The sequence below is a fragment of the Python bivittatus genome, unplaced genomic scaffold (genome assembly GCF_059951505.1).
Source record: "Python bivittatus isolate LINGU-HERP-01145 unplaced genomic scaffold, Pbiv_v1 ctg000120_np1212, whole genome shotgun sequence".
Lineage (NCBI taxonomy): Eukaryota > Metazoa > Chordata > Lepidosauria > Squamata > Pythonidae > Python > Python bivittatus.
In genome coordinates this window covers 3,094,956-3,112,538 of record NW_028277037.1, presented here as the reverse complement: position 1 = coordinate 3,112,538, position 17,583 = coordinate 3,094,956, and the positions used below count along the sequence as shown (strand labels likewise).

Below are 17,583 nucleotides of genomic sequence, written 5' to 3'. Positions count from 1 at the left end.
CATGTAATGCACAACTCTTGTTTTCCTCTTTCCAATCCAGGGATCTCCTATGGTGACAACAAAAGTATCAACAGGGTTGGGGTCAAAAAAGTCAAGATGGTGGCCACAAAGCCCCCCTCCCTTTCATGACACACATAAAAAAGCATGGAAGTTCAATCACATGTCTGTGGCCGTTATCTTGACTTTTTTGACTCCCCCTGTGGACATTCCTCTGTGATGACTTTCTGAACCCTAGATTATAGTCAAAATCTTATGTTCAATTAGGCCTCAGCGCAACATATGAAATAATAAAAACATTTTATTTGCATTCATTTGGAATGATAACTTGACAAAACTCATCCTCACCGGACGCAGAAGTACAAAACAACCAATCCAGATTTTTTGGGAAAATCATGCTCCAGCACTCTGCGGTCCAACTGAAGCCAGTTCAAATGGCCCCTGGTTAAACAACAAAGAGAGAGAAAAGGTGACTGGAATAGTAAACATTTCATTTCATTTCATTTCATTTCTATTCTGGCTCTCCTATAGGAGCTTAAGGTAGCATACATGATTATCTCACCCACCATTCTTTTACCTTCTCAACAACCTTCTGAGGTAGGTTAGATTGAGAGAAAGTGACTGACCCAAAGCCTGTGAGATTTCTGCTTGAGTGAGGGCTTGAACTGGGGTCTCCTCAGACTTAGTCCAACACCTTAATCATTACTGTCCACTGCCTCTCCAACAGAAGCTTCATCCAATTCAGCTTCCCTAACCTAAACATTTCCAGATGCGTTGGACCCCTACTCCCACACTTCTTAGACACGGAGGTTTGCCACGCTGGTTCAGAATCATGGGAGTTGAAGATCAACACACCTGGAGGGTATCAGGGTGAGGAAGGCTGGTCTGCAATGATGAAGCATAACAATGCAACCATAGAGTACAGAAAGCTACTTATGAGATAGAATGGCACTTGAGGAATAAATACACTGTTGGGGGTGGCTGTGGTATCATTTCAAGCTCCAATGTTTAACCTAGAAAGTTCAACCTGTCAAAGCAAGAACTGGAGATGAACAATGAGAAAATGGCAAGGAGAAGAGATAAGAGCCTTGGTCCTTCATTGCTGTCCCGACCACCCTTTGTGTGAGTTGATAATTGAAAGTCTGTCAGTTTTTCCATTAAACACTGTTAATGCTGGGAGTTTATACAAGGCCTGCAAGATTCCTCTGCAGGCTAAAACATAGCCAAACAATGTCTCAGACATTTTATTTGCCACCCGGTATGTCTGGAACAGCCTTGCAAATAAAGTCTGTCAAACTGGCTTTCAAGAGCTTTTGGAAAACACAGCTGCTTCTCTCTTGCACACTCTCTCACACCCAAAATAAGCAGCAGTTACTACGGGCTGTACTCAGTGATACTGTTTTATCCCATTTTCTTTTAAAAGTTGGAAGTAGTCAAGAGTTGTTTGATTGCTCAGATTAGGGGTTCTCAGCTTTTGATACCTTCAGTCCCTCTAATCACTCCATCAAAGAAACTGGGTCCCACCATAAATGCAAACAAAATTCCCACTTTTTTCTGAAAAGGACAGTTATATGTTTACAGATCTTTGGTGTTTACCATTTATGATAAATTTTAAAACTTAAAAAAATGGCAACAGTAATCTTGACAATTATCCTATAAATCTAAAATACCAAGTGGGGGGGATCACTATAGCCAAAGCAAAGCTCACTAATGTGGGAGCATCTTTTTGTAAGCCCAAACCAAAAAATATGAACAAATAATGAGAGCAAGCTAAATAGTATGCAACATTATTTGATTCTGGCTCCTGAGCTCCAACTTCTCAGAGGTTGCTCCAGTTTGGACTATGGAAGCTCTCCATGAGATGTTCTTCCTACTTCTCTGCTGTCTGTCAGGTTCTTTTCCAATAATCCCACTTAGATCATTTCTGTGTTGAACCAACACTATGCCACTACTGGTTGCAAAACACTGTCTTCAAAGAAGCACAATAGTGACTGTGACAGGGAGGACCCTTGGCAACTGCTTGGCATGTGACTGGATGTGCCCATGTTTTACAAGATTAGGAATCTGTCCAACCTAATAAGATCTCTACAGTTTCAGGTATGTGGCCAAAATCCCTTTAAAGAAATGAAGCCAACATCTGTTTCTTGCAATGTATGTGCCTAAGATCTTTCTCTTGGAGTAACATCAGAATAAGCATCATGCTGCCTGGAGTCAGAAATGGAGAGGAATTGAGGCTAAAGTGTGTATGGATTGTCGCTTGCTCCTAGGTGAGACAGGCCATCAGAAAAGCAGCACTGCAGAGATACATAGCATAGTATTCCTAGATGGTTTTTCTTCTTGGCTGAAAATCTTATCATGGAGTGTAGGGACCTAACTCTACTTGAAGCATCAACAGGTAATTAGGAAGATGAGCAGATCTAGCTGACCCTGGATCCTAACAACGAGGATACTCTTGACATCAGTACAGAGACACTTTTGTCTGTGAGTACTTATTCCATTATTTGTTCTATACCTATGGTTATCCGATCCTTCTGGCCAACAAGCACCTCTAGAACTCTGATAGCATGTTGTAGATGCTGAAACAAAATGTCTAAGATGGGTTTGCATCCATTTTTCAAAACACAACTACTAAGCATGTTCTCACTATGCCATATAATCATCCAAGACTGAGATCTTGCAGCAAATCAACAGGGTATAGATATTTACAGAAATAAATACATAAACATGACAAATATGCACAGGCTGAGAGAATGATTCCTGAAGAATTAGCTTGATTTCCTCGCTGCTCGAATTTAGCCAAACTGGATTTAACACCAATGTCCATTTCTCTGTTCCACTCCATACAAATAGGATAAAGGTGATGGTCAATACTGTTAAATGTCAAAGAACTTTCAAAAGTGAGCCTTGCATGGCAATCTAATTTTGGTCACTCTGGATGAAGGAACGACTGTCCAATACCAACAGGAGCTATTAAGTCCCTAATAGAAAGGCTGTTCCTATGGATTTGCTAGTCTGATATCCTGTGCTAGTAGAGTGGATGAATGGAAATCCTCCATTCAAATCATTTTTAACTAAATTACCCTTGCAAAATTTTCCTCCTGAGCTGAAGAATTACCTTCATGTGGTTTAGGACTGTGGTATGCAGCAAACTTCCCATTTTCCATCAACAAAAGCTAAACCAACGTTTCCTCTTCTGGTGCCCTCCTGATACGTTGGAGGAGTAACATCTAGGTTGCAGCTGAGGCCATTCCTGGCTGGGAATTCTGGGTATTCTGAAGGACACCAAGTTGGGGAAGTTGTAGGAAGGAGAGCCATCTTTGTCTGTGGTAGCCAAAAATCAGAAGGAGTCTGGTAGCACCTTTTCTGATGAACAAATTTTATTAAAAGTCATCAGCTTTCGGGTAGATCATGAACTACATGAAAACTTATGCCTTTTAATAAAATTTGTTTATTGGAAAAAGGGCTATCAGACAAGTTGGAGAAAGTTGATTGAAACCAAATGAGTAGACATGGGTTTAGATATTTTAAAATCAACATTATGTTTTAACATGGGTAAGTAAATTAAGTCTCCTTCAAGTCACAGTTGACTCCTGGGGACTTCATGAATGTAGTTTCCTTGGCAACACTACAGAAGTGGTCTCCCACTGCCTTCTTCTGGCATATTTTTATGACTTCCCAGATTTACAGCTCTACGATTCCCCGGTGGCCTCCTGTCCAAGTACTACCCTGGTTAGTTTCTGAGCCCAAACAAGATGACCTTCTGAACCTGGAGGATTTAAAGAAACAGTATTTTTCTTGATTACAAAATTCTGTCGCATGCCTGAATCATCAAGATTACTATTACTTCTCTAATTACTAGCACAACAGAATCAATATGTGTGTTTCTGCTCATTTAACAGCTTCTGCCTTTTAGTCATAATTTTTATATCACTCTTCTGCTAAAATCAAAACACTGCTCCAAGATAAGAAAGTAAAAGGAAGCAGGCTACAAAACTATAGATAGTAGAATCAATTTAAAATCTTGAAAATTTAACCTCAGATATCACCAATTGTAAAAGTGAACTAACAGGCTTCATTTAAGATGCTGACATGACTCTGTTAAGTCTGAAATGGTCTTGGTGGGTCTACCTCTCCAAGCAGGACCTTCTCAGTGGTAGCACCCTAATATGGAACCCTGGAGAAAAATGGCCAGTCTCTACAATGTCTTTTTCTAAGCAGCAAAGGCAGATATGCCAGTTCACGCAGCCATCAGCAGGGTGACAACCACTCTGGGGCCAGACTACCTTTTGAAAAATAATTTATTATTACTATTATTATTGGTTGCACAGTCATCCAGATGTTTAGACTGGATTTGGCATTTTTATCCACCTATCAAGTCCTTCCCAAGGACCTGGGAAAGGCAGATTTGGTTGTCTGATGGTGTGAAAAGTTTCGTCACAGGATATAAGCTGTTCCGAGTAAAGCTGCCTTTTGCAGTTCACTGATGGTGATTTTGTCAGTGCCAATGGTATTCAAGTGGTGCTCCAAATATTTTGGGATTGCACCCAAGGCATCTATTACTATTGATACTATCGTTGCTTTCTTCTGCCACAGTCATTCTATTTCTATTTGCAGGTCTTTGTATTTTGTGATTTTTCTCCAGTTCTTTCTCTTCTATTTTGCTGTCTCCAGATATTGCAATGTCCACTTTCCAGACTTTTTTGTCTTTCTTATCAACAATTGTTATGTCTGGGGTGTTATGTGGCAGGTGCTTGTCTGTTTGAATTCTAAAGTCCCAGAGCACTTTAGCTTCTTCATGTTCTATTACTTTATTATTATTTATTATTATTATTATTAAACTATAATTATTATTATTTTGTAAAAGGACAGTTGGAAGAGATTTAGCTTTATCAGCTTAAAAAAATGGGTCAGAATTAGGGAAGAAGCAACACGTATCTTGAAAGAGAGGACAATTCATGTTTTGGGACAGGAGTCCATGAATTCTTAGAACAGGTGTCAGACCAAACAAAAGTTCAAAAAGTAACTTGTTAGAACTCCTTCTGGTCTTTCTTCCCTCCGTCTTGATAGGCAAAAAGTCAGAATTCCAAAAAAAAAAAAAAAAAAAAAAGCAAGATATTAAATTGGGCCGGGCTAATATTATTTTGGAACACGGGATCTGAAATCCAGTGTAGTTCAACCTACAGAAAAGGGTATTCTTGTAGTCAGAGCAAGGGACAATTTCCCAAATGTCTACAGAATCCTGTTTATAATAATCCTTAGTGGAAACTAGCAGGACTCAGAACGTTAGTGGAAATGTTTTCACATCAGGACTCAAAACAAGGACAACATGATATCGGAGTATTTCATCTTCCTAGGACACTATGTTACAGACCTCAAAGAGACCATTTTGTTAAAAAACAAGGCTCCCATCAGCAACATTGAGTGAGAAGCTGCTGAACTACCATCCATTAAAAGGTTTCAGGCAGTTTCAGAAGGTCTCAACCAACACAGTGGGTTTTTAAGACATTACAATGGTTAATTGATAAGGTACAATCTGTCTCACATGTCACCTGCATCTGCCCAACCAACCTGTCTTCCCTTTCCTCTTTCCCTCCCCCCCCCACCCCAGCTTAAATCCTACATCAGTCTGGACACTCCAAACATCTGATGAAGGGAACTGCAGCTCATGAAAGCTTCTGCCTTTTAACAAAATGTGTTAATCAGAAAAGGTGCTACCAGACTCCTTCTGATTTTGGGCTACGATAGGCTAGCACGGCTCACCTCCCACAATGCAAATTCACTAGCTGCTGAGGCTTAGAGGCAGTCATTGTTGAAGATTTGAGAGAGGTCAAATGCTATTTACTGCCACACCAATCTTTTAATTTCACAAAAGCCATGACAAGTTAACATCCATTATTTAACTTGTAATGAATGAATGAATATACATATATAGATGCCTTTTGCATGTCTTCCTGCTTCCCAGCCCAAAGACATTTCCAAAGGTTCCCCAGGCAGACTGTTTCTGCAAAATAAATCAAAGCATTCCAAATAATCCATCTACACTGTATGGGTTTTTTTTAAAAAAAAAACCATAATAATAAAAAGACTAGATCAACTGCACTTAAAGGTAACTCAGATTTAAAGTCTTCTCTGAGTGAAAAGGAATATTTTTCTAGCTTTCTAAAGCAGCATTTAAATACTGTGTACCCAGAAATTTTATCAATCAGCAGTAGACAAACTTCATGAAAGTGTGGGCATTGTTTTTAATAATCCTCTAATATATTTAGGAATGTGTTCTCTGGGGTGCATTCATGCCCAGAACAATAAGGTTCCATCTGCCTGGTTGTTTCCTCTTTAGACGATATAAATCTTCCCCTTTTAATTGGCCTGGGGTCCTCTCTCATGTGAATTTGAGTACAACTGCCCCAAATCCACTACAGGTCACAGGATCTCCCCTAAAGACAGCAGGGCAGACAAATGAATGTAGAAATGGCTCCCAAGAACATTTAAGATCATTATCCTAAGTGACAGGGGAGGCTTAATTGATGAATGAACTCCACTGTTTAATTGATTATTTCTAGGAGTCCTGATGTTTCGAAAATGCTAGCACTTGCAGGTGTGTGCATATGTATACACACAAACACACATACACACACACAACTATTTTATTATTTTATTTCAGAATGCCAAGGCCTCAGTTCTTACCCATGAGCATCAACGTCCACTGTGTAAGACTGGACCTTGGGAATCAGCAAGATTTTGCCATGGACAAAATCAGTTAAGGGTCTTGAAGATGCTAATTAAATATTGATTATTTTCTAGCATCTATTGGCTCTTTTTATTCTATTCACTGCACAATAAATGACTAACTAGAGACACCTTTTGCTCATGAAGAGTCCATGTTGTAAAGAGAAGAAATAGAGATTCAATTATATTAAAAAAGAGATGGAAATAGGAAGAAATTTCTTCTTTTGATGGAGCCCTTCCCATTTTTCCCATTTAGCTGTATGCTGCAGTGAAGTATATACACACACGAGATTTCAGTATACTTAATCATGCTACTGTGCTTCATGGTTACAAGAATAATTCAAAATGTAGAAGCACTATCTACACAGACTTCTTCAGAGATGGACTTAATTTTGCCCCATGGAGCAATTTTCCAGTTTCCAGAAAGGAAACCCTTCCTCAATTTTTCCAAATTTTGGATTTTGAACTTAAGACACTTACGTCTCATCAGTGAAGGCGATTCCAAAGTATTCCTTCTCTTTCAGGTTGAAATGTGACGCTACTAGATCTAGCAGCTCCTTGGATAAAAGCTTGGGCTGGAAGAGAAAGAAGACAAAAAAACATGCTCAGACAGACAGCACGATGATGGGAAAGTGGAAGAGATTCAAGTGGGGCGGGGGGAGGAGAGATTTGTGTCCTTTGAAAGAGTTTGGTGATTATTCACAGGACATGCGCACAGTGATTGCAACATTGGCTAGAGCTGATGACACAGACTGGTTGAGCCAGGCCCCCAGATACATTCATGTATTGCAATGGTGAGCCATGCACCACACAATGCCTGGTGCTTAAAGCCCTTACTGAAATAAGCCATCAAGAATGACACTGGTTTCTAAGCTTGTGCACGTGCACACACATGCACATGTGATATGGGGTGTAGAGGCACGATTGAGAGCCAGCTAATCTTTTCCCACAGAAATTAGTAAACTCCTCAATGACAAATATTCACCAGTATTAGTAAATTGATGACATTAGGCTAAGAAGGTCATTACCAAACCATACCACTTTCATATCTCAAAAGTCATAATTGCTTTTTTCCCCAATAGCTTTTAATCTGCCTACATAGTAATTTATATCAGGCTGGGTTGACTAGTCAGATACGAACAAATGTATGGTGATCCCAAATGATACTGGGATCAGTTTTGCAAAAAGTATGTGTTACAATACTTGTTTATGGACTAACTCAGTTTTGGACTGTGAGTTTAAGATGTGGATAAGACTTCCATGCAAAACATCTCTGCTCTGGAAGACATCACCTCAGTTCAGGCCATCTTCCTGCCTTGGCATCTCTCTACCTTGATGCCTTGAACTGAAGACTGAAGTGGGTTGACTTGATTTGGTTGGCCAACTTTACTCCAATGGAAAGAGGCCTCTGTATTCCCAGGAACCTATTTTAAGGGTTGAATCACAAATAAGGAGAGGGTGCAGCTTCAGTTCAGGGCTTCACTTCAAAGGGGCCCTGTGATGAAAGCTTTGTCAAACTAAGTGCTTCTTTGAAGCCTCATGTGGCCTTCATGAGAAGCAAAATATCTGTTTCGGTTGATTGCTGTTCCCTTGGAGAAATCCAAGTATTCCAGGGAATGCAGAGAACCAAGCATTCCAGGGAAAACAGCTGGAGAGAAGAAGTTCTATGGATGCAGAATTTTTGGAAAAATACAGCCTTCACTTGCCAATGTGATTTGCTTGAATACTGTGGTCTTCATCTCATCTAGTTCTTATTAGATGGAGACACTGAATACATAAATAAATAATGGAGATAATTTGCCCCAAGGCATTCCTCCTGAGGTGTTGAACTACAATTCTCACACAAGGCAGGGAGTTAGAGAAACTGGAGACAGAAAAGCCCACTTACAGACTGTGTTCACTTTACCAAAACTTTACTCACAAGGAATGGATCCAGGTTCTGTATAGAATTCTGCTTTTCTTAGAGCCAGACAACCCACTACTGTTATTGCCATTACCATTACTAGTCTGCCTCTACAACAGGAATAAGCAGCTGATGTTCTCTAGATAAGACAGTTTCAGTGAGCTACACCTACGTATATGACAATGGCAAGGGATTGTGGGATTTGTAGTCCAAAACTACCAGCTTGCTTACCGTAGCTCCCCAGTGCATAAGTAAACTGCAATACAAAAATGTGTATAGTTACTGAGAGTAGGTCTGCAATGAACCATTCCCTAGAACATCCACAATGAGTAAGTAATTTTGAAAATATTTGAGTACCCCCTTATACCTTTTCTGTATGTATATCTTGGACAAATATTGTGCTGTATGAGTTATGTTAGGAAGAAGAAAAGTGTGGTTAGGCCACTGGGCAAATTATCTGAAGAACTTCCTGATTTGTAGCTCAATGTTGTCTGTTGAAGTCTTGTATATACTTACCCACTGATCACATTAAATCAGAGGGACGTATTTTCAACTAAACACACAAAGGAATCCAGTTAGCTTCTAGCCACCAACTGCAATAATCCTGTAAAAATAAGGTCTCCCTTGAGTTGAGCTTGACAACAGGATGGAAGTGGTTTGCCACTGCCTTCTTCTGGAATGTCCTTTTGATGTCCCAGTCTAACCTATAGAGATGCACCACATTTCCTAGTGGTCTCCCATCCAAATACTAACCAAATCCAACTCCATAATGTGTTCAAGGTCAGTTAGATGCTATCACCTTAGATGATTACAGGTAGTCCATGTTTAGCTACTGCCTCATTTAGTGACCATTCGCAGTTATGACAGTGATGAAAAAGTAATGTTATGACCAATCCTCACATTTATGACCTTTGCAGGTTTGTAAAGCAAAGGAATGCTGAAGTAAGATCATAAGTACAGTTATGGTTTCACTTAGTGATTGCTTTGCTTAATGACTGAGTTGCCGGTCCCAATTGTGATCACTAAATGAGGACTACCTGTATCCCCATATTAGAAAACAGGATCTTGGTACTAAGGAAGAATTCATGGTACAGGCAAGATGAAACTCAATCTTCTATATATTATACTATAATAATTATAGATATTGTAACATTTTAGGCAACACAGGAGTAGTAGTTGTATGGAGAAACGTGCTGTCTCCTGAGATCATTATAAGCTAAATCAGTGGAAATTAGAGAGTCTAATCCTGTCTCCTACAGATGTACAGGGCACCCTTTGGGGTACAGTACAGGTATCAGCACAACAGGTTCCCCCATTCCCCCCACTGTGGGCAAACCTTTTGTTTCCTGTTTTTTTACCATCTGCAGTTTTATAACAACATCCACCCATGTTACAACTATATTTCCTTCCTGGCTCATAATGCAGCAGGACCAAGTGGTACAGTAATAAAGGATCTGTGCTCCTAGATCAAATGTTGCATCAGATAAGCACGGAGAGCCCTTTCTTGGGGAGATAAAGGGGATTGGAGAACAATACATGAGGCAGAGCCAGTGGTGGCTGCACGCCAAGCTAATAAGTGTCTTGTGGGGATTTAAGATCACAAAGTTAAATCCTGCTCCTCTGATGTGCCATGCTTTTCACTCTAAGCTTTGTTTGCAAACATTTAAAGTTATTGGGCTCCTGGTTTAAAACTTTTAGCGCTTCTCCATGGGGCTGATTTGTTTTTTTAGAAAATTATTTTGCTGGAACAACAAGACTGCCTTAACATCACCATGGCACTGTTCCTCTTACAGAATCAGTAGTTTTATAATCTTACCATTTTCAGGGTGATTGGAGCCATCTTGCCAAAGAAAAGGTTTGTCTGGAATAATCTGACTGCTTTTTAAGTGGTATCCGCCAAATACCTCTTATCCCATAAATTTCAAAGGCAAGAACATTTTTTTCCCAGCTTTTAATTGGGTCTACTTTAATACATGCCTTGAAGAGTTTTGTGAGCAGCACTGTGGGCCTTTGTTTGCAGAAAGGCAGGACAAGAATTGCGAACAAAGGAATACAGTGATTATATGAGTTTACAACCAAATATATCCTGTCCAAGCCATGTTTCTTATTTCTTTCTTTATTGTGGAGCTCAACAACATTTGTATAATGAGTTTGATCAGAGATGATGGTGGAATACAAAAATGGAATGAGTCTATCATGGCCTGCCATCTTCTTAGCTGGACCGACCCAAAGCTGAATGAGACTTCAGAGGAGAGATGAGTACATTTTTGGTCTCTGAATGTGTGGGTGTCAGGAAGAGTCTCAGGATTCCAACAGCCCCCCTGAAGGTGGCCTATTTAGAATGGACCCAGAATTGAAGAACTGGAGGGCACTAAATGGTTTCATTTTTCATTACAGATCACATAATCACTTCTAGATGCTTAGGTCAAAGATGGCAGAAGATCCAAACAGGACCTCAGCATTCCTCTATCTCCTCATTAGATATCCTTGACTTTTCCTCACAAGGAGGAACATACTCTGGATCAGAGTTCTAATGATAAAGCAGGAAAAAGTGATTCATTGTCTTAACAATAACATTGTGCTCTGTGCAACTTTCCTAAATTTCTTATCCTTGACAGATAGGACTACTCTTAGTAAGGTAGGATTTGATATACATTGTTGGGCTGGCAGGAACAAGACAGAATAACAATGTCCCCACACCACTTCCAGCTGGACCACAGCACAATACTTGGCTTTTTCCCACTAATTTTTTATAGAGCTGATGCTGATTTCTGTATAACATGGGATCTTTCCTTTCACTACAAATCTTCCAGATGTATACTGAGTGAAGACGATTTCCATTTTCACAATCTGTTAGTTGCAAGTAAATAGGGCAATCTAGTCAGGAATACAAATAAAGTTGTTAGACATTCCAAAGATCACTGGATGCTGTTAAATTTTGTCCTGATCCCTGCCCACAAAGTTACTATCCCTCAAAATTGCTTACTTGATCACAAATATATGACATTGGTGGTCTAAAAGAAAAATAAGTTTTTTCTGATCTTTTCTAATCTAATCAAATCAAATTTATGATGTACTGTATAAAAATTTATCAGGCTAATATATAAAATGGACTTAGTTAGCCAGAATAGCACTATATACTTTAATTTGGGTAATTCAGATAACGTTACTGACTCGGATAATCTGTTATTGACTGGATTATATTTGTTCTGCACCTAATTTGCTAGGAATTTTAAATGTTAGCTAACATGTTTACTGCCAATCTTGTTTGCCATACAAACAACCCAGCAGGTTGCTGTTTACCAGTCTGTTCTGATGCATTGTAAGTTCTAGTGTGCTAAAAGAAAACATTCAAAAAGAAAACAAGTTCCCACTAATATGCTGTCATCTAACAGACAAAACATAAAAGACACAATGAATATTTGAAAGAAAAATTTTACAAGTGCTAATTGTCAGTGGAAAGATGGTTGCAGCCAAGGCCAAGATGAAGAAGACTACGTGGTAAATGAATGTCACATGGAACATTGGTTTCAATACTACTGGTATTTCTTGAATGCAAGCTTAACCATATTTAGGAGGACAGTTGCCTCCATCATAGATCTTCTAGATGTGTTGATATTCCAGCACCATGTTAACAAAAGACGGTAAGAACTGTAATTCTAATACTTCTGGAAGCCATCAGTAGAAGCTCAAACATACCTGGATTACCAAAAACAAAAACAAAACCCCCAAGCTGATCCTTGTGGAGAGAAAGTCTAAAATAGTAAGGTTATACTTACATCTTTGATATACTGAAAGCTGAAGATGAGAAAATTATCCTCTCCTTTCATGAAAGATGCTCAAATGGCCCATTAACCTAATTAGCAGCACCATTCAGAGACTTTTTTAGTTTGCAACTACATGTCCTCCCTTTTGGTCCTATAGATTTGCTCTGTTTCTAATAAATAAAACATACTGCATCATTACTTCTAAAGATGGGTGAGGAAGCATGAACAACAAAGAGGTCCTCACTTTCTTCCCTGGAAGATAGAGAGCTCCGAGAGAGGAACAATACCTGCTAGGAGCAACATTTCTTACTCATCCAAGTCTCACCATCCCTTTCCCCATGTTATCCTCTCCAGCTCTGCTTCCAAAGGACACCAACATGACAATCTGCTCTCTCCCCAGGGGAGCTTCACCTTCACTGGACAATCACGGAGTTCCCGACACACCTTGGGAGAAGGAAGGGACCTGTTGCACTCAAGCTGTCCCTGATTTCTCCACTCGGCAAACCTGCAGGAGGGGAGCATCATGAACAAACTCACATGAATGTACTTCCAGCCATGCCTGACTCATGCAAAACATTGAAAACTAAAAGAGTATATGCTTGCCCAGTTGCTTTTCCAGTTCTCACCTCCAAAGGGAAGCAAAGGGGTTCTCAAGTAATAGGAAGTTATCTTAGAACAGCTTGGACTAGAGGTGTGACTGCAGGGTATGGGAAAAAAACTCAACCTGTTGGCCACCATGGTGTGATCAAAGCTCCATCTGCTTTCATATCTGCTCCACACATAAAAAAACAGGCCGACATAAAAAACAGGCCACCTTTTTGACATTTTTGACTATACGCGGTGGACACCCCTGTTAGACTACCTGCCTAGCTAACGGATGAGGCTTTCTTCCGTGGGTCTTCCCACACATCCTGCAATCAAGCTCTCTTTCCACTGAAGGTGTTGGGAACCTGGAACTTTTCAGATGTAAAGCAGGTATCTAGACGCTGAGCCTATCTGCAGTGGATCGAAGCCTGCAATCTCTTTCTCTTTCAGACTGAATGGGATGGAGAGAAATAACTGTCACTGCAGCTGGATCCCAAATCCCACTGCACTTGCTCAACACTAATTCACCCTGATCCTTCATGCAGGAATGTCCCAACTGGGAACTACTTGCATTTCTAGCCATTCCTGTATTTTGTTGCTCCCATTTGTGCTGGATGTACCCACAGTGCATCTGGGCTTTCTTTTTACCTCTTTCGTTCTGCAGGATGCCAGTTTATAGCTCTTTATTTCTCTTTCTTACCTGAATAATATATACCGACTTGAGAAACAGCACTTGTGCAAATAACATCTGATTACAGAAGGTAATTTAGTTACTTGCAATTTTAAAAATCCCTTCTTTCTTCTTTGTAGGCAGCTGTCCCTCTACATTTTGGTCACCTTTGTCCTCCCACCCAAATCAGATGTATTAATGTGGATTTTTTTAAAAACTCAAAAAGGCTTATTTTCCTTTTTTTCTTTTTACTGTAAAAAAATCTGTCCAAAATGTTCACCTTGAGCTGGTTTTTGTGCAATACTATACCCTTGCAAAAAGATGCAACATGGCTACAAAGGTGACTACTTTATATTTCTGCAACATTTTGATTGATTTTGGTCATAGAGTTTCTAGTGGCTTCAAAGAAGGGCACATGTGACAGGCATTAAAAAGGGGCAGGGCTTCAGTCATCTGGATACAACTGCCATCTTGACTTTTTTGCCCCTTCCTGTGAATGCCACTGAGATCTGGGGCTGCAGGTTACTGATCCCTGCAACACCACTATAGATGTTTTATAATTGCATAGTTCTCAAAATTTGAGGGGATGGATAAAAACCTCACATCAAGGTGACAGCTATTCTTCTGATCCCTTGGCATAATGCTCATGTCCACTGCCCTTGGCGTTCTTCAGAATCCTTATTTCACCTGATATTTTCAAAATAATCTTTTAATGAAAAGCTAAAGGGAAACTGGCATGTTGCAAAGCAAAGGACCAGCCTCCATTACCATCACGTTTATTTCCAAGAACACTTCTGGGGCCATACGGACCTCATACATATCATTATAAAATAAAAACAGGGGATGAATTGGGCACTTCTACTGAGGAGAAAGTCAGAGATAAGCTGAAGGTGGCCAGGAAGCATCTTAAAGTGCTGGGAGGGAGTGTAATCAGTAGTTTAAAACTGGGCATTATATGAGAGGCCGTACCCCTATGGCAACCACTATGGGAATGAGGAAGCATTCCCACAGCATTCATTGTGTGCGATTGCTTATGATATGCTCTCAGAGTTCCAAATGTGACCCAAGTAAGTTGCGCACTCCTGCTAAGGACCTGAGTCGATCAGTTCCCAAACTCTCCCTTTCCCTTTGTTTTCATTCATGTGATTCATGTTGGGGTTGTTTTTAGCTAATCTACAAATGGTAACTCAGCTGTAGAGTTAGTTGAGACACATGCATAAACTATATTAAGAGTTTACTGAAGTAATCTTACTGATCGGCAAAGGGAATGAGAAAGGGCATATTAATTGTCCTAGTTATCCTCCGCACTATGTGCATTCTGTCAGGTTCGGTCAGCACGAGGCTTCAGGGAAGCACGGGGCTGCAGGGAAGCTCGCAACCAGACCACGTGGAATCCACCGGCGGTAGCTAGCGGGGAAAAGAGGAACCGAAAGCGCCGCTAATTAACGAGCCACCTGCGGCCAGCTAAACAGGAAAACCACAGCGGAAGCTTTTAACTATGAACTGATAACGGCGCGAGCAAGCAAGGAACGGGGCCGCAGGGCAGCAAAACAAGATCGCAACGCAGCACAGAACCCGCGGGTCTGCACGTAGCAGGGAGGGACCAACCCAGCCGGAGGGGGACTGGCAATCAAGGACAATGGACTCTGACCGACCCTGCCATCATGAACAATCAAGGGGGACATTGGGGGGCCCAATAGTCCACAGCTGCAACGTGATCACGAGGCGGGAAAAAGCGCGGGAAGGGGGGAATATAACAAGTGATGCAATTGTACCAAGCCAGTCCTGGCTTTGCTTGTGACTACTACGTTACGCATGAGTAAACCTTCTTTGTGAACCACACGTGTCACGAGAGTTTCTCTGTCGAACGGGGCAAATCTCACATAAAGCCAGGACTGACCGTCAGCGCTACCCGGTACCACCGAGGAGCGTTTTCTTTCTCAATACAGGCATGACCAGCGACGAGGAATCCGTGGGTCAGCTGGAGCGCGAGGAACCCAGGCTCGCGGAAGGGCGGTCGGAGCCGCCCGGGAGCGACGGGGCAGCGGCCAGGGCCGGGCGCCCTCCATCCGAGCGGTGGTCGGTGGGCGTGAACCAAGGACCAGACGGTTCAGGCGTTACGATGACCCGGGGTTCGGGGTTCCGGAACCGCGAGTGGAGCGAGAAATTCGCCCGACTAGAGGAGAGAGTCGAGCGACGCCTAGACGCCATGGAGGCGATGCTCCAGACCCTACTACAGAGAGTGGGGCCACCGGCGGTGAACGAGGGGGCGAGCGACAGGGGGGGCGGTCCGGCACCCCCGCCAGCACCACCCACGGCGCCCCGGTCGGAGGACCAACGGGCGGCAGACGCCCTGAGACTTCGAGGTATCACTGGGAAGTTCTCAGGGGACCCTGAACAGCTGCCGCACTTTCTGACGCACGTCAGGGGGTTCATGCAGAGGGGTGGTCACCTATTCGCTAGAGACGAGGACAGAGTATCCTACGTGGCCGAGCTGCTAGATGGCCAAGCAGCCAGCTGGGTGATCGGGCTGTACGATGCCAACGCGGCGGAACTACGGAGTTTCCCGGAATTCATGCAGGCGCTCCGGGACAGATTCGAGGACACATTGAGCGCCAAGCGGGCGGAGGACGACATCCTACAGTTCAGACAGCGGGGCAAATCGGTATCGGAGTATGCCCTGGAGTTCCGGAGGTTGGCCGAGAAGCTCACGGACTGGCCGGAGTCCCTGAAGGTGAAGTATTTTAAGAGGGGACTCAACCCAGAGATCCTGGAACGGGCACTGGGGCGGGACGACCCGCCCACAGTGAAGGATTGGATCTGGCTGGCTGGAACGGCGGAATCGGCGTGGCGGCAGATCCAACAGAGCACAAGACGATGGGACCAGACGAGGGACCAGCCGAGGGAGAAGACCTCCGAGGAGAGGCGGAGCGGTCGGCGGCAGTCCACCGGGGGGCGAGAGGCGACCAGAGCCCCGAATCTGTGCTTCCGATGCGGAGGCAGAGGCCACCAAGCGGCGCAGTGCCCGACGGAGCGGGAAGGAGCCCCACCACGGCCCGAAGTCAAGCCCCCGCGTGCGAACGGGAAAAGGACCGGCGACCGACCGCGGAAGGGGGCAGTGGCGGCGGTGACCGAGAAAGGACGCGGGGGGTGGTCGACCCCGGAGACAGCATCCTCCGGAGAGGACTCGGAGCCGGTGGGAAACGAGGCGCGCTCGCACTGAACGGCGTCCCAGTGCGAGCAGGGAAGTCGAGGCGCGCGGACCCAATAGGAGACGAGGACTGCCCACCGTTCCGGGTGAGGATACACGTCCGGGAGGTGAGATCCGGAGGGGAGGCGCAGCTACGGGCGCTACTGGACTCGGGCTGCACCCACTGCTTGATGCACCCAGCGGTGGTCTCGGGGCTCGGGCTACAGCTGAGGCGCCTCCGGGAGCCCATTTCATTCAGCCAGCTAGATGGCACGCTGGCGGGGGGGGGCCAGCTCAGTATTACACCGAGCCGGTCCAGATGACGATCGGGAGTCACCGGGAAGAACTGAGGTTTGTGGTGGTCCCGGTGGCCGACTACGCGGTAGTACTCGGCTTGGCGTGGCTGCGGCGGCGGAACCCACGAGTCAACTGGACGGCGGAGGCAGTGCGGTTCGGGGTCGACAGACCGGCGAGGGGCGGGAGCAGAGGGGACCGAGCCGTGGAGACGGAGGCAGCCGCAACCACCGGTGGGCAAGCGGAGGGTCCGGGACACCAGGAGACGGGGCGAGAGCAGATGGGGCCCGAGACCCGGGCGGCAACAGCAGCAGCAGCAGCGCCGGGACCCCGGAGACCCGCCACGATCCCGAGGCGAGGGGAGGCAGCGGCGACTGGCGAGTCGACCGCAAAGCGAGGGGCCGGACCCGGGGAACCCCCGATGGGCGGCGGAATCCCGAGGCAGTATCGA

The 17,583-nt window shown here is 43.6% G+C and overlaps 1 protein-coding gene across 4 annotated transcripts in view; it reads right to left on the bottom strand.

Moving 5' to 3' along the window:
- FRMD4A (FERM domain containing 4A) overlaps nucleotides 1-17,583 on the bottom strand; it is a 283,511-nt gene that overhangs the window by 116,724 nt on the left and 149,204 nt on the right. For all 4 annotated transcript variants that reach the window (XM_088134838.1, XM_088134837.1, XM_088134836.1 and 1 more), the window contains exons 3-4: nucleotides 7,204-7,298; nucleotides 346-438 (exon numbers count right to left, since the gene is read on the bottom strand). In XM_088134838.1, the coding sequence (XP_087990964.1) occupies nucleotides 346-438; nucleotides 7,204-7,298 (188 nt within the window). The remainder of the gene's footprint in view (nucleotides 1-345; nucleotides 439-7,203; nucleotides 7,299-17,583) is intronic.